The sequence below is a fragment of the Nelumbo lutea genome, chromosome 1, assembly GCF_056320005.1.
Source record: "Nelumbo lutea isolate HS-2025 chromosome 1, American lotus-T2T, whole genome shotgun sequence".
Lineage (NCBI taxonomy): Eukaryota > Viridiplantae > Streptophyta > Magnoliopsida > Proteales > Nelumbonaceae > Nelumbo > Nelumbo lutea.
Window position 1 is genome coordinate 186,654,801 of NC_142684.1, and position 25,413 is coordinate 186,680,213.

Consider the following 25,413-nt stretch of genomic DNA (forward strand, 5'->3'; position numbering starts at 1 on the left):
CCCAGCTAACATCCGTTTTGGATGGTTAGATTCTTGATTGAGAACGTGGCTGGCTGAATGGCTTGAATTCAAGTAGGTTATGATTTAATTAGAGTCTCAAATTCATAGGTGTTTCTTCATAGAGTTTGACGCATTGTTTGGTTAATATTTGTCTCGGTTAATGTTAAAACCATCTGTTAGACGAACCTTCTTTTTTAATGTGTATTTTTTTGTTATTCAGCTTATGGAGCTAAACAAACCTAATAGGGTCTAATGGCAAGGGGTGCATGGAGCTAAATTATCAAAAAACCTAATAGGGTCTAATGACAAGTGCCTAATTATCAAAAAAACATTTTTCAACCATTAAATAGTGGACAATGGAGCCAAACAACCCCCTTAGTACAAACTGGCCAAGTGACCAGTTGTTGAAGGAAGGAGACAGGCCTAGTGTGGTTGAGTGAGTAGAGACCAGAGAGGAGAAGAGACTTTTTTGTAGGAATTCCGGATTATATATTTTGATCGATGTCCTATATCAGAGGTGGTCTGTGATTGAGGGCAGTGGGGATTTGGTCATCAGGGTGGCAGAAGAACATGAGACTAATGGATGACGGACGCATATATATGCCTAGTTCCATGAAGGAGCCATGACGTGCACCATCTCCACCAAAAGCCTTCTCAGCTCTTTAATATCCATCCAATGTACAGACTAGAGAGACAAGAACACACAACAACACGCGCCCGGGGAACTACACGTCAACCTGGCCACTTGTGCAACACGCAACGACCACACACAGACACACGCCACCACAACTTGAAATTAAATAATATATAGAGGAATAAAACAGTATAACCCACTCAAAATCCGGGTGAGACTTGATTTGTTTCAAAAGTTGAAGATTTCTTTTCCACTAATTCCCATTCCCAACTATCCAGTCCCAGATTAATATTAAACTCTCTCCTTTTAACTTCCACCGCTTCTTCCCAAGAAGTGGCAAAGCCAGGAGACATATAAATTGCGGTTGTCTGTATATTATTGTTAATTAATCCATCACCGCCATCATCATCATCATCAATCTTAATTTGCTTGCCCACTCATCTCCTTTCTAGGCCTACGTACATACATATATACTCCTCAACACACCGTTTGACTCTGAAATTAATACACATGCACATTCTCGAATGGAAGTCGATCGCCATAACATCAGGCGTGGCGTGCAAAAGCAACTTTGCCCTGTGTAAGCTGAACATGAAGCATGCTCCTTCCCCCCAAAATTTCCTTCTTTTATCTTATAATAAAATTAAAAAATAATAAAAATAATAATAAGTCGGCTATAAATAAAGGGTGTCAACAACACAAACCCTCCAACCAGCAGTGAGGTTTGGAGTAGTAGCTAGAGCTTGATAGCAATATATAGAGAGAACATGACGAAAGGAGAAGGGATGATGAAGGCCGTCCGAGCAGCGTTAATGTTGTTCATCTTGGTTATCTCACTTGGGTTTCTCATAATCTGGATCATGATGCCCACCTCTACGTATAAGCAGAAATGGTTGCCCAGTATCCGAGCAAAGGCCAATTCTACGTACTCCGGAGTCCAAGGTTGGTAGCTTCTTCTTTCTGATGATGATGATGATGAGTATGCTCCCAAATCATCCCATCTCTTAGTACTCGACATGTCACTATTTGATGATGAATGAGTTGCTGATGATTTAGTTTCATGCATGGTTTTTCTTTATTTTGTCATCACAGGAGCAACACTACTGGTCTACACATTTCCTGTCCTTTCCATTGCTGTTTTGGGCTGTTTTTATCTCCATTTGGGGAAGAAATATGGTGATCATCAGTGCATCCAAAGGTACGTATGTGTTCTGTACAATTAATCTTTTCTCCATGGATCAACAGTCTCATTATTTTTAATTTCTTCTCTCTCTCTCTCTCTCTCTCTCTCTCTCTCTCTCAACCAAGTTATGAATAAATGATGGACTTTGCTTGGTTAATTTTAATGTCTTCTTAGCAGAAACCCGGCTGAAAGTAGTCGGTTGGCCCTATGGAAGCGGCCTGTTCTAGTGAAAGGTCCCTTAGGGATTGTTACAGGGATAGAGCTAGCCTTCTTCGCCATGTTCATTGCACTCTTGGTCTGGTCTTTCTCCACATATTTGCACGTCAGCTTCGCAAAACTTACTCCACAGGCTGCCGAAAAGAAGGAGGAGCACCTGTAATGGATAGTTCCTCATTACTTGATGATCAATTTCTTAAATATATAAATATGATTAACAAAAATTATTAGACAGTATTGAGACTAACTGATTATTAATTAAGGGAACTTGGAATAATCAATGGTGTGATTATTGTGCATGACAGGTGGCAAGCTAAGTTGGACAGTGCAGCTTTAAGGCTAGGCCTGGTTGGCCACATATGTCTTGCCTTTCTCTTTTTCCCTGTGACTCGAGGTTCCTCAGTGTTACCACTTCTGGGTCTCACATCGGAATCGAGCATCAAATACCATATCTGGCTGGGACATATGGTCATGACCCTCTTCACCTCTCATGGCTTATGTTACATCATATTTTGGGCCACAACCCATCAAATTTCGGAGGTAATTCCAGTAGCTTAACGTCTTCCTCTCTCAGTAATTAAATACGTTCATTTGATATAAAATCTATATCTTTGTTCACAACAAATGATTATATATGTATGTTACAGAAAATACGTTTTTCTGTCTCTGTACTCGTAATAGATTATTTTTATAGTTAGTTCTTTATGGTGAGAGGAAAACTGATTAATATTGCTTCTTCCTTGGTGATGATGCGTTTAGTGTCATCTAAAATGAGACTGTTTCTGAGTAATTTTCTTGGTCTACGATCCAATATTAATTATATCCATCCAGATAACTTGTTTTTGAACTAGGAAGGGTTGGAAAAGGTAAAATGATAGAAAGGGACCAAAGAATCTCCATTAATGGCGTATGTGGCTTCCGGCCCCCAATCTGCTGGTAGGTGTATGGTGCATTGGTGCGCCACTAAAGAGTTGGATGAGGCATCCTTTTTATTAATTGCCGCTATTTTGTTCTTTTTCGTCAACTCTGCAAATAGGGCTTCTGAGTTGTGACAACTTAAGTGAGGTCCACAGGTTTAATCCATCATTCCTTTGGGTTGGGCCCCATTAAACATCATCCTTCCGTCTTTCATCTTTCAAAAAAAGAAAAAACAAAAACATCATCATTCCATTTACCATTTGCAATTGGATATATATGTTTTCCGCAGTTGGATATATATATGTTTTCCGCGGCATCAGACCAGTGTTTTGATTAGTCAAATCATCAAACTGTTTGATGCCATAGGAATTTACCGCAATTATTTTTATTTTATATGATGAATATATACTAATTTTTCTATTTTTCTTTTGGGCGTTTGGCTTTCAGGGCATTTATTCAATAAATATTATCACATAGGCATCACTTCAGTAGTTTTCTTCTCATGTTTTTTTGTATGCATCGAAAAGACGAGAATAGTAAAAAGTGATTTTGGTTTTTGTATATGTCTACCATTTGAGAAAATTATTTTTCAAAACTTTCTCAAACAATTAGATATTTTTTCATTGTTACACTGATGTAATGCTTAATTGTCATAAATAATCATAATAATTATCTTTTTTGGTTTTATAAACAAATAAAGTACAAATGTTTGAATGAAAAAAACATAAACTAAACCAAATACATAGCTTATAAGGCAATGGACTGTGGTCTCACCCTAAGGCTATGTTTGGGATGAAAGAAAAAAATAAGGAAAAGAAGAAAAAATTTATACAAAATTTATATATACTCCCCTATTTTTCCTTTTCTTTCCCTATTTTTTTCTTTAGAACCAAACACAGCTTAAAGGTATGAAGAGGATGAGTTCAAACCCGGGAGACAAAAAAAGGAAGAGAGAAGAAAATCTTGTCAGACTAATGGAGGGGCTGCCTACGTATCGACTAATTAGAGATTCAACAAGAGAGAGAGGAGGAAGTAAGTCGGTGGTGGTGATTCAAAAAAGTGAAGGAAAGAATATGAGAGAGAGAGAATGAGAGGGAATGGGTCTGTAAATAGTGGGTCCAAAAGGCCTTCAATTTGGGTGTGGCCGTGTGGGTTATTTATGGTAAATTGGGTCTCACACACTCCAAAAAAAAACTTGTTGGATTTTTGTCTTTACCATTTTACCTTTAATTATTCTGAAATGCTTTAACACTTAATGCACGTCCCTTTCATTATTATTCTGGAATTTGACCACAAATGTTCTTGATTAATGTTCTGGTATATTCTAACACAAATGCTTTTTATTGTTCGAACATTCTAGTGAATATAGAAGGCTTTAAAGTTTAAATAGACAATTGTTTGGCCCCAAAAACGGTTTGGTTTGACCAAAGTTTTCGCTTAGCTGACCGAATCAACATACTTTTATAACATCATCGTCTTATAGACCTGTTTGATCCCGAGGTTGGAACCATTCTCCTACCACGTGGAGGTGAATTAGGGGGGTTGCAAGTTGGGTGGGCTGGGCCGGGTTTTAACTCAACCTAGGTATAACCCTAAAAATTGGGCTTAAAGATTGAACCTAGTCCAAGCCTGAGATAAAACCTGAATTATCCAGCATGAGCTCAGTCTCAGCCCAATAACAAACCTGAACTATTCAGCCCGAACTCAGTCGACACTAAAATTTGATGCATTTGGATTGGGCTTGTGTGAGTGTTTTTCTAGAGTGGTAATGCCTTTCTGTCCTTCCCTCTTCCCCTCCACCCCACACCACCACATAGGCTTTCTTATTTATATTAATAATAATTTTGTGGTGGCCCTTCCTCCACCAGGAGTAAAGTTTGGGGTTTGAAAAAAAAAAAAGTTTGCATGTATGCATGTATATATAGTTTATTAAAAAAATATGTATATATGTATGTATGTATGCAAATATATGTTTATTTATGTGCATATACATGTATATAATGGAGCCAAGCTTGGATTAGGATAAGATTGAACCAGGTTTAAGCTTCCTAAGGGCTAGGACCAAGCCCAGCCCAAAAAAATTATAAACCCAAACTTTTGGACCCAAGCCCAGCCCAAGGACTAAAAGTTTAAACCCAGCCCATATAGTGGACTGGGCCAATCTGGGTTTGGGTTGGGGCCACCAAAGTTGCACCCCTAGTGAGAGTGCATGGGCTCCCCACATAGTGCACTCCATAGCATGATCCACCTTTGCATTGGGAACATCTCCCCAACTTATCTTGAGGAGATGTTTTGTATGCATTGGTGGTTGTGTTGTGGGGTGTGTTTTGAATATTCATATATGCATCTTATTTATAGAAAATATCTTTTCTAATTATATATATATATATATATATATATATATATTAATAAAATTTATACATATTTTTGTCCTTTCAAAACTGATCAATCCACTCATACCAGCCCAACCCAACCAGAGTTGTGTTGGACTAAGTTCGGATTAGGCCTGAATTGACCCCTAACCCGACCAAACCCACCCAAGTACCTGGATGGGAAAAGTCGTGTAATATGTAGCCCTCTTAATTAAATAGTCTTACTATAAATTTATGAATAGGTGGGAAACAAACTAAAGGAGACTAGTGGCCATTTGATAACAACTGAAGTGGCTGAACTAAATTAGGATTGTAAATGAGTTAAATTTGAATACAAACCTATTATTGTCTGAACTCGAATTGGGCTCTATCTCTTGGATTGTCTGAACTCGAATTGGGTTCTATCTCTTGGATTTCGATCATATACGGATATTATATATCATTAACAAACTAAACTACAAAATGAACAAAATATCATTTTTTTGTTAAAATAAATTAAAAATAAGTTCCACGGGACCTGAATTTATGAGCCGTTAAGGAAAATGTGATATTTAGACCACCTTTATCAATAAGAATAAGTTGATGTTATATAAAAATATGCATATACATTACTAGTGTTATTGGTCTCTGATCTTAATTGGACGGGATTGGGGTGGACTTATTATTTGTCCTTTTCAGGGAAGTTGAAATTGGGTTGATTATTATATATTTATATCCTTGAATATTTATTTATTTGATCAAAAAATAAAAAAGCAATAAGTCATTCAGTACATCACTTCAGTCATAACTTACAAATAATTTTTGGTTTCAATGCAGATGCTAAAATGGGATAAGATTGGGGTATCTAATGTGGCTGGAGAATTGGCATTGGTCTGTGGATTAGCCATGTGGGTCACCAGTTTACCTCGCATTAGGCGAAATATGTTTGAGCTCTTCTTCTGTACCCATTACCTCTACCCTCTCTTCTTCTTCTTCTTCGTACTACATGTAGGAATCTCCTATGCTTGCATAATGCTTCCTGGTTTCTATCTCTTCTTGGTGGATCGTTACTTGCGATTCTTGCAATCAAGGCAAAGAGCTCGGTTGGTTTCAGCACGTCTTCTACCCTGTGAAGCTGTTGAACTGACTTTCTCGAAGAGCCCAGGTTAGGCTAACATATATCATCGTGCATATATAAATTAAAGCCTATGATGAAATCTTTCTGTCCCTTCTTAAAGAAGAAATTACAGTGCTGGTTTTCTTTACCCCAGGTCTGAGTTACAACCCCACAAGTACCGTCTTCATCAACGTGCCATCCATTTCCAAGCTACAGTGGCACCCTTTCACCATAAGCTCCAACAGTAATATGGATCCAGAGAAGCTAACTCTTGTCGTCAAAGGCGGTGGGAATTGGTCCCAAAAGCTTTACCAGACTCTTTCATCTCCTTCATCTATGGGCCGTCTTGAAGTCTCTATTGAAGGACCCTATGGACCTGCTTGTACTCATTTTCTGAGGTTTAATTTCTAAACAGCAACTAAACCCACCAACATGCTTTCAAACTTGACCCCACTTGACACAGAAATTAAATGGATGCAGGTATGACATGCTTGTGATGGTAAGCGGAGGAAGTGGCATCACTCCTTTCATTTCTATTATTCGAGAGATCATCTTTCGGAGCATTACGCACAGCGGCAACACGCCGCGAGTTTTCCTCATTTGTGCCTTCAAAAGCTCTGCAGATCTCACCATGCTAGACCTCCTTCTCCCTGTATCCAGCACCCCCTTTGATATTTCCCGTGTGCAACTACAGATTGAGGCCTATGTAACAAGAGAGAAAGAGCCAAAAGCTGAGAACCAGAAGCCCCTACCAACCATCTGGTTCAAGCCCAATGCAGCTGACGCACCCATATCTGGAATTCTTGGCCCAAATAGCTGGCTTTGGCTTTCCATGATAATCTCATCTTCTTTCATAATTTTTCTTCTTCTACTTGGTATCCTCAACCGTTATTACATATACCCTATTGATCACAATACCAACAAGATCTACCCCTTCTCCTCAAGAGCTCTTCTAAACATGTTATTCATATTTGCCTGCATAGCCATTACAGCCGGTGCAGCTGTTCACTGGAGCAAGAAACAAAATGCCATGGAAACGAAGCAAATCCAAAACATAGATTGCCCAACACCAATTACATCACCAGGATCATGGTTCCACAACGCTGATCGAGAACTAGAAAGCTTTTCCCACCAATCCCTCCTCCAAGTGACCAAGGTCCACTATGGTCGAAGACCTGATCTTAAGAGTAGGTTACTTCTTTTCTACAAGAATTAATGGAAGGGGCAAACATTAGATGATTAAAACAAAAACCTCAAATTGGTTTAGTTTTGTTTAAGCTGAAACCTGAAAGTAAGCTTTGCTGTCTCTGCAGGATTTCTATTTGAGAGCGAAGGATCAAGCGTTGGAGTTCTTGCTTGTGGCCCAAAGAAAATGCGACATGAGGTTGCAACCATATGTTCATCTGGTTTGGTAGATAACCTCTATTTCGAATCTATCAGCTTTAGCTGGTGATACACCGTATACCATTTCAAATAAAAAGAAGGCCACGGCTCATCTTTTGTTGCAGGTTCCTTTTTCCTTGTCCCTTTCTTCTTACAAGTATGATTTGTTGTTGAATGTTAATTACCTCAAAATGTAAACAAACTCGGGAGAATTTTCTTCCTTTGAATGCATAATATCTGTTCATAGTTATCAAGTGGATATACTTTGCAGAAAAAGCAATTAATCCAAAAATAACATTGATGCGGGAGCTATACATCCTTCTTAAGGGGCCTGTGCTCCAGTCCAGAGTTCAGCACAACCTGGGCTATAGCCCATATCATAGGCGCTTCCGCACCTGGGCTATAATATGACACATATTCAGTCTACCCCAGAAGTCGATGTTAATAGATCAAAGCACAAGCATGACTGAACCACTGAATTCCCACACAAGTTACATTATCTGCTTCTCCTGAAAGACTCAATAGAAGAGGGAAGAAACGGGGAAAAATAAAAATGATAAATAACCCATGCAGATAATAAAAATTATGCTGAACCTTCCATCTTTCTGCTCTAACTTTCTATAGGAAAATCAAGGCCTTACAATGATATTTACATGTTGAAGTTCACTATATAATCACTTCTAGAAAATCATTGATGGTTTCACTCGTACAGGGAGAAGATCAACCGTCTTTTGGGCTTGTATCAGTTAGCAGTCATTCACCATTAAGACAACTTGGGATTGCCTTAACACGAAATGAGATGTCCAATTCCCTGCTTATTTCCTTTTCTAAATTTGGGATGGATTAGATTTTCTCTTCCAACACTTTCAGTAGATTGTTGTATTCGGTAAATGCCGGTTGCGACTGAAAAATCAAATATAAGCATTTCAAGAAGGCTGGGTGGTAGTAGGAAGCACACACAAGCACTCTTACAGTTTTGGGCAGGGAAGAAGCTCTAATGAGGAAAAAAAAAAAACGTACCTGAAGGGTTGTCATGTATGCATTCCATAACTGCATATCATATAAAAAAAGATCAAATAAAAGATGTTCAAAGAGTCCCATAAGATTCTACATCAGAGGATAATCACATAATAAAAAGGCTTTCAGGCTTAAATAAAGAAAACGTAAGATAAATTTCATTTGAATTTTTTTCTTTCTTTGTTCCGTTTCAGGTTTACTTGAACAAAATATGAAAGAAACCACAAAATATACTTTTTCCTCTGTTTTCTTCCCTTGCATTTCTATCAGTGTTGTCTGACTTGGATCACACCAGATGGTTGGGCCATTCACCAGAAACCAATATGGTTTTTGAGTTAACTGGTTCTTAGAAATGTTGACTTAGTAAGATTGGCCCTAAATACACGTGTTAATATGTGTTATAACCTCTAATATTTATTGCGTTAAGATCATTTGGACGAAAATAGATTTAAAAGACAATCTAACCATTTTTATTTTCACATTCTTTATTTGAGCAATTCAAACAGTCAAACTAGACAATTGAACTGTTCAGTCATGACCCAGTTACCAAAACAGTTTTATGTCCAGTCGAGTCTGACAACTTAGATTTTTACAAGCATGATTTATGCACCTTAGAGATGCATGACCAGAGGCATGATTTATGTATCTCTAGCTATGTCTTTCATGAATCATGAATCATGAGTGCCCCTTAGTTGGAAAAGCCAGTTGTGGATCCTTGTGAATAGTAAGTTTCCTAACTATGGTCTAAAATTGGTTAGTATGGCCTTCTAAGCTAATCCATGGGTAGGGCTTTCATGGAAGGTGGTCCCATATAGTATGGGTGGTAAATTAGCAAGGGGAATGTATGGTATGGGTGGTAGTTGATCCAGCCATCCAGGTCAGTCCAGATAATTATAAGTTTACTAGGCTAATTTTTTTTTGTTTAATATAAATGAGAGAACTTTACCTAGCTTCCAATATTATGCTAACATTGTATAAACAAATGTGTGCATTTTTAAAGAAATTAGGTCCTTTAGCCCAAAGTATACCATTAAGAAAGGTGTAGAAATTTATTATAAGCAACACTAGATCTACATGCTTGTGATGTGAGGTCAGATTGAATTGAGTGAAATGAGATCAGCAATTGTTGATTAACCTAAGATCAACAAGGAAACGACATTTTCTGTACCAGGTTCAAAGTCCAGGCATACCTCTGAACGTCTTAAAAGTGTTGCCAATACATTATATACAGACAGACTGTGAGAGATAAAACCTCTCATCTCAAAACAACCAGATCCCTTACAGTTGTGCCCAGAACAATGAGTATCTCTCCACTCCTTGTTTGGCTAAGGCATCTGCTACAGAATTAGCAGATCTCTTAACCCACCTAACAATTATTTCCATAACTCTGGTTAGCCACCTGATCTTCTTCCTTTCATTATTGAAAAGCCACAGTTTCAACCCCCCATCTTGTAACCAGCTAATTACCAGTTTAGAGTCTCCTTCCACAATTAGCTTTTGAATGTTCATCAGCTTTGCCCTTTGCATGCCTTTCATTACTTCCAACACTTCTGCTCTCATGGAGTCTCCTTCTCCAACTGGCCCTGAGAACATAGCAATGAATTTACCCTCCTCATCTCTAAATATACCTCCAATACCTGAAGGTCCAGGATAACCCAAGATGACTATCCACTCTTTAAACTTCACTGACACATATGAGCCAAAAGGAATTCAGCAGCTAACCAGCTCTACAAAGTACTGCTCATTTGTAGCTACAAGATATAACAAAAGTAAGATACCTGCTAAGAATACCGATAATTTCTTATTCTGACATATCTAATTTAAAGTTCATGAAACTTAGCAACATTCCTGATACCCCAACAGGGGACTTGTAAGCATTGATTACATACTGGAAGCTGCATAGTAGGCATATAATAACTTTGTACTTTATTTGTTTACCCAACTTCTTGTAACTTTGAGGGTTCAAAATCACAATATAGTAAAAAATAGTACACATTTTCCTTCCATAAGCACTTATATGATCATAGTTGAAGTCCCATGCTATTGCTAGCTCATGTTGAGGCCATTAAGAAACTCAATCATTTATTAAGAGAATAATGCCAGTTGGAATCAAGTTATAAAGCTTAATAAGGTATAATCTCTTTAAGGCTATAAATAGGAGAGCAGGGCGAATCCTTAGTACACAACAGAAATCATTTGAGTGACTGTTGATTTCCAAAGAGAGACAACACAATTTGACTGCACTGTCTCCTTCTCTCATGCTCTTGCCGCCATACCAGTTCGATCTCCACCTCTGAGAGCGATCAAGAAGAGTTATTGATATTATCTTTTGGTAGAAAAGGTAATCTAAAGTCGTGCTCACTAACCCTCCATCAGATTCTTGCTGAAGAACCATTCTGCTGATTCTGCTTCATCTTACACCGTGTCATCTTCAGTGGAAGTAGTCTTTGGATCATTCCTTGGGCGTGAACACCTTCATTGGAGGTTATTACTACTTCGTATCAGGTATATCCCTCCACTCCCTTTTGGTTTCAGATCTGGTATGGTTTAGGTTCAAAATTGATCCTTAAAAATGCGGTTTTCTAAAATAGGGAATGTGATTCCCACATGGGAGAGAGAAATTTTTGAAATTTCGCCCAACCTACCTACAGGGTTCAATCATCCACATGATAGATATCTCTCATCCCTTCAAAAATATATTATTTTTATAATTTGTATTTTTTATTAAATTTTTTGGGAAAACTAAATCTTAATTTTCATATACTATTTTTTAACTTGTATTAAATATGCAAAACAATCCAAATGTACTCAATGTACAATTTTGTCAAACTAGACATGGATACACCTCCATATCAATGTGTATTGGACCGTATCCACCGATGCAGAAGCGTACCATACCGATATGCACGACTCATAGGATACGTATCCAGTCGTAGCGTATCCTGTATCCATTATCATGGATATAGATACGATACGCCCCCATATCAGGAGTATCGTATTGATGCGTTAATCCTTGATCCGATCCATTTGCACCCCAAACTCTAAGTAGATCCCCTTTGTTAGAGTTTTATAAAAAGAGGTAAAAATGTCCAAAATGCCCATACAATTACTATTGAGGCTGGTTTCACATAAAAAAACAATACAAACTTTATAGACAACAAAAAATAGAGAACTTGAAGTTGCAACTTTACATTTAAATGATTGATATGAAGGGAAGACTTGGAAAATAAATCAATTTCAGAAAAGAGATCAAAAGGGTTTGGGCCAGTGATTCATATGAAGAGAAAATTGAAAAATAAACATTTTGGTCAAAAGTAACTGCATGGATCTTTTGAACATTTTCATACTTCTTTTTTGGAAGATTTTAACAAAGGGGATCTACTTGCAATATGTCCAAAAGTTCAGAGGAAGTAATTGCAATTACCAAACTTCAGGGCAAGTTTTAATAGTAACCAAAAACTTCAGGGGAGGTTTTAGCAATTTAGGCAAAAAAATGAAGCAACTGTTACAACATTCAATTGCCAGAATTCGGTTTATAAAATATGGATCTACCCCTATCAATATTAATAAAGTTGTTTTGAATGTCGTGCATTTTATAAGGGGGTGTTGGATTAATTTAAGTTGTTTTGTTCATGAAATATTGTAATGCTAATGTCATTTTATTAATAATATAATATTCTGATTTTTTTAATTTAATTTATTTATACTATTCAACATTCCAATAATCCCAATTGAGTTTGACTCGGATATAAATATGATGGACAAGATTTTAATTAAATTTGGAAATTAAAACAAATCAAATTTGGGAGTTCAAATCAGCTCCCCACAAGACTGCCCTCACAACATTCCACATTACATCCCTGCCACGTATTGAGGACATCTCCTGATGATAATACCAGGAATAATGATGTCATCATCAGAAGATGTTCCCAATACATTGTGGGGATGTGCTGTGGGACATTGTGGGGGGCAGTCTTGTGGGGGCTGATTCGGTCTCCAAATTTGGATCAACCTATATATGATTCAATCCAATCTGTTTACATTGTACTCCCATTTATGTCTTGCAATAAGAGCAGCGATTGTAATGCTAAATGGGGGTGATCATTTTCAGCTTAGGGACAGTCCGGCTGGCCTGGGCCTTGACTCTTATCAAGCGCGCAAATTTTTGGGCCAAGTCTGGGCCCAATACTTTAAGCCTAACCAATTAATATATATATATATATATATATATATATATATATATATAATATTTATACACATATATATTACTTCATGTTATATTTTTATGAGTTTATAATACAATTCTATAATGCATATTATATAAGGTTCGATTATGACATGGGAAAGAAATGATGATCAATCGATATATAACCAATGAGGTGGTATTTATTGAAATTCACAAGGGATTTTGATAGGGCTGTCAATGGGTCAGGTCTGAATCGGAATCAGTTAGAATCAGAATCAACCCAACATGAAATGTTGAGGGCTTGGACCTGGAACCGGACATGTTAGGGTCTGTAATTTTTGGATCCCGAACTGAATCGATCAGTTCTTGGTACAATCAAGTCTGACCTGATTGTAATAAATAAAAAATAAATATTTATATTTAATATATTATATATGAAAATATCTATGTTGGCGGAACATGCATACACCAGGATCCATGCACATATGTATCTATGTATGATAAGTCAACGTTCTTCAATGTAATATACGCATTAATGTTGGAGCTAGCTAAACTTGGCTAATCTTAAGTTTAAGAAATGGGAATATATTTTTCCCAAAGGCTCAGTTTGGAAAAAGTATAAATACAAATTTGTAGAGTGAAAAAACTTGTATTTTGTATTATTCTGTATGTATTTGCATTGTACATATTTGTATTTGTATTCTTTTCAAAATGAGCTTAAGGTTGTGTTTGAGTGCAGTGCAATTTTATTTGTATTAGTAGAAATGCATGGGAGTGCAAATGAAAAAAAAATGCAAAATTTTGTTTAATTTTATTCTATTTAATGTCTTAATTTACTTCATTTGTAATGCAATCAAATGAAATAAGCTAAAACTTGAAACAAAAATAAGTGCAAAACTTGAAACAAAAATCATTCACTGTAATAGTTTTGCATCAGTGCAAATTTATTTGCATTGCAACCAAATACAGCCTAAAAGATGCATTTGGTTTTCTGTACTAATGCAAAATTATGGTAGTGCAAATTATTCAAATGCAAATACTGATATATTTTTATTTTAAAATTTAACTTATTTTGTTTCGTTGCAGTAAAGATGAAGTAAAATAAGATAATATCCAAGACAAAATTAAAAAGAAATGCCAATAAATACATGATCAAACAAAATTTAAAAGGCCAATAGGTCCTAGTTCAGTGGTCTAATAATTGAAGAAGTGGGGTTTAAAAGATTCTAGTTCAGTGGTCTAATAATTGAAGAAGTGGGGTTTAAAAGATTCTAGTTCAGTGGTCTAATAGAAAGTTTAAAGTTTAAAAGGCCAATAGTTCATACAACCTACCTAATAAGTAGCTTGTTACAAAAGTATATTTTAATGAATTAAAAATGTAGCTGTTGCAGATCTATTAAGAAAAAGACGACGGATAGGGTCTGGAATCCGAATAGTTATGGGTTATTTTGATTCTAATTGTTTGGTTGGACAGAATTGGAATCATATTTTCATTTCTGGTGAAATAACATTCTTCCATTTGAGGGAATAGTCATTCTCTAATTCCTATCCCTCTCTTGGGAATGAAACCTTATTCCTATTAATTTCAATTTTCATTCCCATTTCAATATGAATCAAATGTATAAATTATGGGAATAAACCATTTCAATTCCAATCTAAAGAATTTCAATTCCGATTCTAACTGTAAACCAAAAGGACCCTAAGATTATATCCTCACCCTATAAGAAGACAGGCCGGTTACCAAATAGGGACAATTCTATCACAAAAGTAATCAGAAACATTAATACACTTCATATAATGCATAATAAATACATGATCAAACAAAAGTAAAGAAGAAATCCTTTCATTTAAGATAATTAAAATGGAGGAAAGTTGACAAATAGGGATGCAATTTTGATTACAAAAAACAGTCCACAAAATCTTGAAAGGCAGATCCATACTTTTTTTGAAAGAGTATAGATTTATTCTGGTGTGTAAATAAAATCTTGGGGTTGACAAATGAGAATATGGGGTTCAAGTATGAGAATAGAATAGCCACTTATTGCTACTATATTCAAGGTTAGGTTAGTAGTTAGTCCACTCCTCCCAAGTCTCAGGTTAATTTAGTCAAGATTGAGTTGAGTTTGACTTGGCCGGTCCGGCTACCAAAACCTGATTTGAATGTGGATCAACTTTAGTCCAACTAACGATCAAAAAGACCCAAGTGCCAGAGCCCGAGTTTAGTAGTGTCAGTATAGTTGTCCAATGAAAATGCTGTGGTTTGCATAATCAATAGAATGAATCAAAATGATCAAATAAATAGGTTTTAGGCTAGGACTAGGAGTACATCACGTCAATTAATGAAAAAGTCATATTACATTATATTAATGAAAAAAAGTAGTATGGACCCTAGATCCCCTCTATTTTATTACATGCAAGCTGGGATTCCAAATTCAAAGGCATAAAAAAAGACTAGAATTAGACCTACTAGGATGAAACAAAACAAGAGACTTTCAGAAAAAAAAAAAAAAAAAGCAAAATATACCTAATTATTAAAAATGAGTGTGATAGAAATGCAAATGTTTAGATGAATGAGTGATAAAGTTAAAAAGAATTGGGCTGGAGATGAATCAATACATAAGAACTTAAGAGTTGGCTTCTATAGGTGATAAAATAGGGGAGAGTAGATTGAGATGGTTTGGTCAGGTGTAAGGGTGGATTTGAGCCAAGCCAAGCTAAATAGTTAACTAGTCGAGCTCAACTCTTCAAGATAGTATGAGGCTCGAGTTCTGTTCAAGCTAGAGACTTGAATTTGAAATTGGCTTGAGTCAAAAGCCCATAAGCTCGAGTCGATTGTGAGTCAAATGTTGTATAAAAGTAAAAAAGAAAATTATATATAAAAATTTATTTTTATTTGATATTTAAAAGTTTAATAATTATAATAATTAGTTATTATTATATATAAAAATAAAAATGTTATATATTTGTATGTATGTATGTATGTATGTAGAAGCTTGATTAGGCTTGCGAGCCTCACAAGCCAAGTTTTATTAGGCTTGAACTCGGTTCAATTAGCAAATGAGCCTATAAATTGGGCTTGAGCTCGGCTCAAAGCTCGGTTTAAATCGAGTTGAGCCGAGCTCGAATAGCTTGTGAAAAGCTCAGCTCATTGCCACCCCTAGTTAGGTGTATAGAAGACCATCCACAACATCTGTTAAGAAGAGTGATTTGTTACAAGTTGAAAGGACTACAAGAGCTAAGGGCAAGCCAAAGGGATTGGGTGGAAATACCATATATGATTTAAGAATCCATAATTTACCGATGAATATAATACTGAATAGAACAAAAAAGACAATATAATTTGGACAATGCTTAGATGATGATGATGATCAACTAAGGCCATGTTTGGTTCACTGCTCTAGGACTCATTCTCTTAATTCTTGCTCATTCTAGGCAAGAATGAATAACATTAGTATTTGGTTACAAAATTCTTGCCAACGACCACATTTCTTATAGAATGAAAAATCAACCCCATGGCACAAAAAATTGACTAGCTTGTAGCATGAAAAATAATCATGCCCCATCTTACTCATTTCATTCTTTGATGAAACTCTACCTAAAACTATTGTCATAGATGTTTACTTTTGTGAAAGCACTTTTACAAAAATACTTTAAGAAAACACTTATAAAAGTTCTTTTGCGAAAGCACTATTGTAAAACTACTTTTACATGAAAGCACTTTATAAAAGTACTTTTATAAAAGCACTTTTACGAAAGTACTTTTATGGAAGTACTTTTACGAAAGCACTTTTATGAAAGTACTTTTATAAAAACACTTATGGAAGTACTTTTATAAAAGCACTTTTATGGAAGTACTTTTATGAAAACACTTTTATAAAAGCATTTTTATGGAAGTACTTTTATGAAAGCACTTTTACGGAAGTACTTTTATAAAGACACTTTTAGGAAAGAACTTTTATGAAAGTACTTTTATAAAAGAATTTTTATGAAAGTACTTTTATAAAAGAACTTTTATGAAAGTACTTTTACAAAACATCTATGCCAATTAGTAAACATTAACTATTGGAGACCTAGGTTGGCGGTTTGTGAGTAGTGGCACAATTTTTTTTTTTTTTTGAAGAATGAAAATGAGTAACATAGGACACTTGTTAGTCTGAAAAGAATTTATTTTTAGGAAAAAAGTGTTTGGTTCATAACAATATTTTCTCATTCTACCTGTTTTTACCCATTTTTTTTTTCATTTTAGAATTTCATCTTGGATAAGAATGAGAAAGAATGAGAATTGAACCAAACATAACCTAAGAAACCACCTAAACGGATTTTTTTTCTTTTAGGTTAATGGTTTTCAGTTTAAAGAAGAGCCCTATTCCACTAAGTTGAACAGGATAACCTCCCACAAAGGAGATGCTGCTGTAAACACCAAAGTAGCAAGGTCTGAAAATAATTAGCTCCTCTTGGAAAATAGGAGTTAGAGAGCACAACCATCACATACAGTACCGAATTCACTTGTTCTTACATTGAGAAATATTATTATAGAATTAAAAATTCCCAACTAATTGCCGAGTTACATGAACATTCTCAAAATATTTTGGATACTCTAAGAAACTCAATCCATTAAAAAGATTAGCAGTGCTTGTGTGCATCAAATATCAAATATCTAACGCTAAACCTATTCATTGCCATAAGAAAAAAAGAGTCAATGGCATGTTATAAGAAATTAACCAATAGACCTGCAACAACCTGGGTTGGGTCGAAAACTTCCGCCCCTATGAGGCTACAAATGATTTCCAACTCATCATGCCCTTATAATTAAGTAATTAATTAACTACATTATCAATTTTGAAATTCTAATATAAACAATACCAAGCATTCGCATGTAAGAGGCCCATGATCAACTATACATGTGATTTATGTGCCTTGATAAAGCCATTGTTAACATTTGATCATAATGTTCATAATTGAACATTGGTTTGGTGTTCCTTTCAATTTCTAATTATGTTTTATTGTTATCCCCACTTGATAAAAGTTTGGGTAAATTGCTGAAACCTCCTTTGAAAATTTTGACCATTGCTGAAACCTCCATTAGAATTAATTAGTAATTGCAATCATGCCCTCTGAACTTTCTGATACATTTGCAAGTAGACCCCCTTTGATAGAATCTTCTAAAAATAGTATAGATGCCCAAAATACACATGCAATTACTATTGAGACTGGTTTCTACAAAAAAACAATACAAACTTTATGAACAATAAAAACATAGAGAATTTAAAGCAGCAATGCTTTGAGTGATTGATATGATGGAAACTTTTGAAAAATAAATCAATTTCAGAAAAGGGATTGGAAGAGTTTGGGGTAATGAAAGTGATTCATATATATGAAAAGAAAATTTAGAAAATAAACTTATAAACATTTTTGTCAAATGCAACTGTATGGCTATTTTAGACATATTTATGCATCTTTTTAGAAAATTCTACCAGAGGGGATCTACTTGCAACTATCAGAAAGTTCAGGAGAGGTGATTGCCATTGCCAAACTTCAAGGGAGGATTCAAAAATTTAACCTAAAATTTTTCATATGGCAGTTTTCTTTAGTTTGCAGGGGGTCATTGCTTGGTGCAATGCTAAAACCCGGGGCTGTCAAGCATGAAAATACTGGTTCAAGTGTGAGATTTTTGTTCAAAAATGTCAAAAGGTTTAAGGTCCGTATTCAATACCCCCCTCCTCCAAAGGCCCCCACACAGTTGGGATCATTGTGGGGTAACGGCCCTGGATTTACTTTAGTCCAAAAACAATGAAACCAAAAGTCCTCAATCACATTAGATATTTTTTCTTTTTCTTTTTTTGCTTTTAAGCTTTTACATATGAATCATATTTGTCCATACATACAGTACCGAATTCTCTACACAGTCAACTACCAATCTCCTATTGGTAAGTTCATTTTTTGTATTACAAATGAGAGAGATACTATTTATAAGATAAAAGTATAATCTCTCTACGATTATTTTTTAAATAGCAAATGGGAGTAGGGTCCATGGATTGATTATATTTAAAGAATTGGAGTGACAAAAGCATCTGACAATCCTTTTTAGGTTGCTGCTGGTGCGTCTCTCTCTCTCCCTAAGTAGAAATACGAAGAGAACACGAGCAAATTTTGTCCGATATGACCATTCTTATGATAGATATGTTGAAAAAAGTATTCTTTTACTCTTTCGACTTGATAAGAAATTCCTAGGTTCATCATATAGATTCAAAAGTTCTAATCAAAAGTAGGTTAAAATCCCAGTTACTCCTTTCATCATCATTGTCCAGTGAGCTGCTCCATCAACGCATAACACTTCCTGAACTATATCAGAACTCCTGTACTATCCAAAAGCAATACATATATATATATATATATGGTTAAAAGGCAATGTTTTTTACTTTGATTAAGCTGTTAAAACAAAATTTAATGTAAAAAACTATATTTTCACCTACAAAAAAATGTATTCTTTGTTTTTAATAGATTGTTGACCAAAATTAATCCCATTAAGAACCATGAAGTCATGAAATATTTGGATTAAAATTCCAGTTTGCAACATTAATATCAGTATTGATTGCTGGAACTTGGAACATATATGCATTTATAATTATTTTAAATAATTTTGTCGTTAAGTGCTTTAGCCATATAACAATTGAATTATGACTGAAAATCCAAAAAATTAGTGAAATAGATTTTGAATAGTCAAATTCATAGCTGAAATTTCTGGAATAAAATAAAAAAAGAAAAATATAAGATTTTGCTAGAAATAAATCTAGTCCTTTATAAGTTAATTTCATAGTGCTTGAGCAATAAAAAAATTTTGCTATAGTTTGTCCACATTTAATCTAAGGGCACCTCCAGATGGGAAAAAGACTGTAATGTTAACTAACCTCAAATTCTAATGAATCAAAGGCTTGCGAAAAATACAGCTGCAGGAGAGAGAGAGAGAGAGAGTAGCAAGTAGTAATCAAGGACCACAATCTTAAAGTGATTGATCAGGATATGAGATTTAAGGCGACATTAATTGTTCAAGCTGAGGACTCAACCTGATGGCTTGTTATTTTGTCGACCATTATATTTATTGTCCATTATCATGCATCGATCATCTTGCAAGTTTTGTTCTATCTATGCATTCAAAAAGATTAATCAAGCTGCCGACTAATTAGTTGCTTTTATTAATCCTGTGGATCAAGCTCGGTTCTTTCTCCCAGTCCAAGATTACCTAGCTAGCATTAAATTATGTTAATCCTAACGATGCTAATGCCTGCTGTTGTTCATAACTTCATCTTTTGGGTCATCAGGTTCTGTTGTCGTCACCTTAACTCCGACTCTATGGCTTATCCAATTAAAAGAAAAAAAAAAAGAACAGATAAGGGGGAAGAAAAAAAAAAAACTACATTAAACTAGAACCACAAGTGATTCAGTCAGTCAAATTGGTGGAGGGGAGAGGAGAGAGAGAGAGAGAGAGAGAGATGAAGGGAAAAAAACTCAAAAAGTATATGTATATCCTTGCATCCATTGATCAATGGCAATACAAATCCAGACAATCAGATGTTGAATGAACTAAACAAGCTATATAGTAGACTATATATTAATTCCACGATTACGACACAAATATACCATTCCAGCTAGCTATATAGCTGCAAAGTAAGTACGTTGGATCATAGTATATGTTGATTTATGTTTATGTATGGGAGTATGTACGTATGTTCATCTATTAATTACCTTCATTCTTTGACATGCAATTAACTCCAGCAGGCCGTCTCGGCGGAGACGGAACAAATGTTGGGTCGAGCTTTAATTTTTCTGCTGATTTTGTCTATCCAGCCAAGTCATGGAGCAACTGCGCTCCCATCAAGTTCCTATACGGTAGATTATTTTGTCCTTCCCCATCTAACATGGAGTACTGATGAATTGATTGGCAGTCTTCATTAATGTGATCTCTTGGGAAGAAAAGAGAGTGTTGTGATGCTGGGGAGAAGGAAAGACTCACACCGCTCCCACCGTGCTGTTGCAGTCCCAGTGTTAGAGACACACCACCGCCGATATTCTGATGATGGACACCGCCATTATTTGCGAAAGATATGGTGCTAGCAGCTGTATGCTGGTTGTAAGCTGAGAAATCCAAATCCACGGCACCAAACAGCTCGGGTACTCTGCTGCTACCCAATTGTTGTTGTTGATTCTGCTGATGATGACAGTGGTTTCCTTGATCGTTTCTACCATTAATTTTGCTGCTGCTGCTGCTGCTACCATTTTTTTCAGGGTTGCTGATGATGGAAGAGAGAGACTCAGATTCGGCGCGGACAAGTTGGTCTGTTGTTGGTTTCTGATCCTCGGAGTTGGGCTGAGGAGTTTGATTGGAATTATGGTTTTGGTTTGGCCGGCGGCCGGCGTAGTCCCCGTGACTTGTACCACCTTCTGAGGCAGTCATGTTGTCAAGATCCTTTGTTTCTTCCAAGTACATCTCTTCCACCATGGGTTTCCATAGTCTAACCCTTGCGTTTATGAACCAATTGGACACCTGCGCGCATGCGACAACAAACAATTATTATTATCTTTTAATTGTTGTTCGTAATATCAATGTATGTACACAATAGTTGTGAGAGATATGGAAACGTGCCTGGCTTCTTGAAAGGCCTGTTTGGCGGGCTAAAATGTGTTTATCTACATCGCTTGGATACCTGCGAAAGTTAAGTACTAATTAAGTAGAGAATTATAGAATTTAGTAGTTGTTATTGGCAATGTAACTTAAGTAAGGTCACATACATATATAAATAAAAGTAGAGGTTGGGGTGTTAAATCACATATGGGTCCTCATGCATTATAAAGAAGCACAACAAAATCATAGAAAATATATATGGAAGAAGGCGTCTCAATTGGCATTTGAATAATGATGGACATGGACAGAAACAAGCAACGACGTGTTTGTTTGTTGGTTTTCAATAAGTTGAAACTGGTGAAAACACTACTATACATATATACATGGATGGAATGGAGAAAATTCAAGTACTGATTAATTTGATATAATAAGAGATCTATGGAGCAAGAGTCAAGAGAGGAAATTACGGGTGAAGGAAATGCTCGAAGAGCCAGGCTCGAAGTACAGAAACAGAACGTTCAGGGAGGCCTCTCTGTGGTCTCCAGGGATGACTCTCCATCATGCTCATTTGCTGAAAAGCCCTTTGTTGTCTCAGGGCTTGGTCAATAAGCCTGAGCCTTGGCGTCTCTCCCTTAGTCGTACCCGGTGCAACTAGATCCTTCTCTCCCATCGCCTTCTTCGTCGCCTTTATCTGACCAACAATTCCATCTCTCAAACACCTAAAATGCTTCGACATGGCCTTTGACGCTAACGCCGAGTACACTTTTGCGCCTCCCGTCCCAGCCACTGCTTCAAATGATGATACGACGCCCTTCATCTCTTCACAGTATTGCCTGTATCTCCTATCCACCTAAACAACAAAATTAAAAGAAAAATACAAAGACAGAATGTCGGTGAGTCTTTCTTTCACTCTATTCTCCTGCTGATCTCACCAAGGGGAAAGGAGAAACGGAAATAAAAAGTGATAAAAAAAATCACCAATTACAGTATGGAAGATATGAAAGACGACTGTGTGATGCCATGTAATAAAGAAAAGGAATAGAGATGATTCTGAAATTAATTAAATAAAGGAATGAAATGTCGAAATTGTCATGATGCGGGGCATTAATGGAGGAAGGCCCTCAAATCAATTAGTTCCCGATTTAATTTTCCACACCCAATCAATCAAACCACCCAGTAAAAGTAGAGCTACGTTTCCACTATTATTTCAGGTTGAAAAAAAAAAAAAGTCCATATATTTGGTGGAATAAAAACCAAAAAGTTGGGAACGGAAGAAGATTAGTTGCAGTAAAACTATAAAGAAGGAAACGCAAATCAATATACCTCCTCGAGCATGGAAAGCAATTTGGCTTTTCGTTTCTGCAATTCAAGTAGGTCTAGGGTGTACAGAGGTTGCTTTTTTGAAGAATCACCACCATTCTCCTCCTCCCACTGGTTGGCCTTAGGGGGCTTCTGTTTGGGTTGATCAGTTTGCTTTGTTCCAAGGTTGCAGACCTCGTTCAGAAGCTCCTGAGCAGGTGCTAAGTACTTTGAGTTCTTTAGCTGAAAGTGGACCTGGTGAACACTTGCAGCTTTTCCGAAAAAACCATCTTGCAGGATTTGCTGCTGTTGTTGATGATTTATTGATTTTCCAAACAGCCCATCTCTGGAGTTGGATGAAATAAACCTCATATCATCTTGATGTTGTTGATGATGATGATGATTCGTGTCTCTCAGCTCGAACGACTGTAGTCCTATGCTAGAAGGTTTACTCGAAGAAAGAGAGAGTGAAAGTCCTTGACTCGGCCTCTCGTTTCCTTCACATGGAAAAACGCACCTCAGGGAGGAATCATCTACTAGTAATCTATTGTCGTTCCAACCCGGTTCAGGTGTAACCATCAGGTTCTCACCCGTTGTTTCAGAGAACCCGGTTGGGAAGTCGGCAGGTTTGTTGAATTCGGGTTGGTAGAAGTCGCTTGTATGGCCGGTCATCGTCTTTGAAGAGGAAGATGCCTGGTTTCCTTGTTTGCTGAAGAACCCTTTCCACATAACCGAGTTACTGTCTCTCTGCTGTAGGTTTTTGGAAGGAAATCCTAACATCTCTATACCTGAAGTTAGGTTGAAAAGCTCTGGACTTGATTCGAAGCTTTGCATCTGGTTCACGAGATGGCTTTGAATGGTAGGGCTGCTGTTAGACGAGGTACCCAAGTAGCAAAAACCAGTCGGAGACACCAAGTTCCTGGATTTATCTTGTGGAGATTCACGAGCCATACAAGAAATCTTTCTTGTTGTTACTGCCGTCCTCTACATCTGCCGTTGGTTAAAACGATGTCCACGATACTGCAACTGAAATACCATCGCCCGCTTATTGTCCATTCCCAAACCGAATTCTCAAAAACCCTAAAAGAAAAGTAGAAAACCCACCATTAAAATTAAAAACACTATAGAAGAATTAAAAAATAAATAAACGAGATCAACGAAAACAACCAAGCAACCCAACTCCGCTTTTGGCTCAGAAAACTAAAAAAAAAAACAAATTTTCATTTTTTTCTCGTATGCGTGTGTGTGCATGTGTTTGAGAGTTGAACGAGAAGGAATCATGTAACCAACCGGCGATGGAGGTGTGTGAGATGTTGTTGGTGGTGGTGGTGGTGAAGGGTTGTGATATAGTGGAAAGGCGTGGAGGGAGGGAGCCGGGGAGAGCGCGTACTGCGCCTTTTCTTCTCTGACTTCTCCTAATAACCCAACATAGTGTGCAATGAAAACCAACCTCGGAAGGGAAGTAAGATCAGATATCTACTCAGAAACAGTAGTAGAAGGAGAAAGAGGCGATGATAACCACCAAGCAGTGATTTGATTCCCCCCTCTATTTTCCATCTCCCTACTGCACATTTTGGTGTGGGTCAATGCTCCGTGAGATAAATAACATCAAAATAGGCATTCCCAGAAATCTATCCATTCTTAAGTCTTTCCTCTCTCTCTCTCTCTCAATTATTTCATGGCATACGGTCCCTAGTCCATACCCAACAAATTATTAATACTGAGTACAATAATAATATAGCATAAGAAAGGAGAATAAAATTTATATTTTAAATAATGAAAAAACAACCATTCCCCTGCTTTTCCAAGTAGGTAGTGTCAAAGAAACAGCAATTGCAGAAAAGATAATCGTCCTTTTCCTGCTGCTTCACAAACTACAAGCCGCCACATGACCTATGCAGCTACGCTTTCACTTTAACAAGAGCTCCAACCCACTCAGAACAGCTTCATATCTTCGGATCTCTTTAAAACCCCATCAACCCAATAGTTTTACTTAACAAACCAAAAAAAAAAAACAGCAAGAAAAGGACAATAAACAAGGAAGAAAGAAAGAGCAATAAAATAACCCATACAGATTTCTGATTGATAACCCGATTCCCAATGACTCCTAAGTTCACTGGCTTTTCAGATGGGTGTCTGAAGTCTGTTCTGTTTGCTCTGGTGCATCAGAATTTCTGATCATATCACTGATTTCCTTAATAACACGGAGAGACTTTTCAGAAAAGGTTCTGGGGAGAGAGAAAATAGATGCTGGGTTGTGAAAAATGTTCTAAAACTGGGGACTGGAAAGGAGTTGAGATGAGGTGGTCCAGCATTTCCAACTAATTCCAATTAAAACGCCCATTAAAGAACTCCTATCTCCCCTTCTCGTGTATTTGATTGAAGGAAGAGTTGAGACGGGACCGCATCTTCTCTCTCTTCCTCTCTTCTTTTGTTTTTCTCCTCCTCTTTTTTTTTTAAGCAATTGGACCTATCATGCTCTCTCGCTC

At 36.5% G+C, this 25,413-nt stretch overlaps 2 protein-coding genes across 6 annotated transcripts; one reads left to right on the forward strand and one right to left on the reverse strand.

Moving 5' to 3' along the window:
• The first annotated feature begins 1,139 nt into the window (after positions 1 to 1,139).
• FRO2 (ferric reduction oxidase 2) lies at positions 1,140 to 8,056 on the forward strand. 2 transcript variants are annotated; one of them, XM_088961561.1, is made up of 8 exons: positions 1,140 to 1,576; positions 1,727 to 1,832; positions 1,995 to 2,192; positions 2,339 to 2,573; positions 6,140 to 6,467; positions 6,574 to 6,817; positions 6,900 to 7,606; positions 7,733 to 8,056. In XM_088961561.1, exons 1-8 carry the CDS (start codon positions 1,402 to 1,404, stop codon positions 7,870 to 7,872), a joined length of 2,133 nt encoding a protein of 710 aa, XP_088817687.1. In that variant the 5' UTR covers positions 1,140 to 1,401; the 3' UTR covers positions 7,873 to 8,056. The 2 variants fall into 2 exon arrangements, with proteins under 2 accessions (XP_088817687.1, XP_088817688.1); XM_088961562.1 differs by lacking the exon at positions 1,995 to 2,192 and having other exon boundaries at positions 1,217 to 1,576.
• Positions 8,057 to 20,496: 12,440 nt separating this feature from the next.
• LOC148879854 (homeobox protein BEL1 homolog) lies at positions 20,497 to 25,413 on the reverse strand. Of its 4 annotated transcripts, none has more exons than XM_088961565.1 (5): positions 24,997 to 25,413; positions 22,949 to 24,004; positions 22,093 to 22,475; positions 21,647 to 21,707; positions 20,497 to 21,547 (listed from the first exon to the last, which is right to left on the reverse strand). In XM_088961565.1, exons 2-5 carry the CDS (start codon positions 23,873 to 23,875, stop codon positions 20,843 to 20,845), a joined length of 2,076 nt encoding a protein of 691 aa, XP_088817691.1. In that variant the 5' UTR covers positions 23,876 to 24,004; positions 24,997 to 25,413; the 3' UTR covers positions 20,497 to 20,842. The 4 variants fall into 4 exon arrangements, with proteins under 4 accessions (XP_088817691.1, XP_088817693.1, XP_088817689.1 ...); XM_088961567.1 differs by lacking the exon at positions 24,997 to 25,413 and adding an exon at positions 24,714 to 24,849; XM_088961563.1 differs by lacking the exon at positions 24,997 to 25,413 and adding an exon at positions 24,215 to 24,609.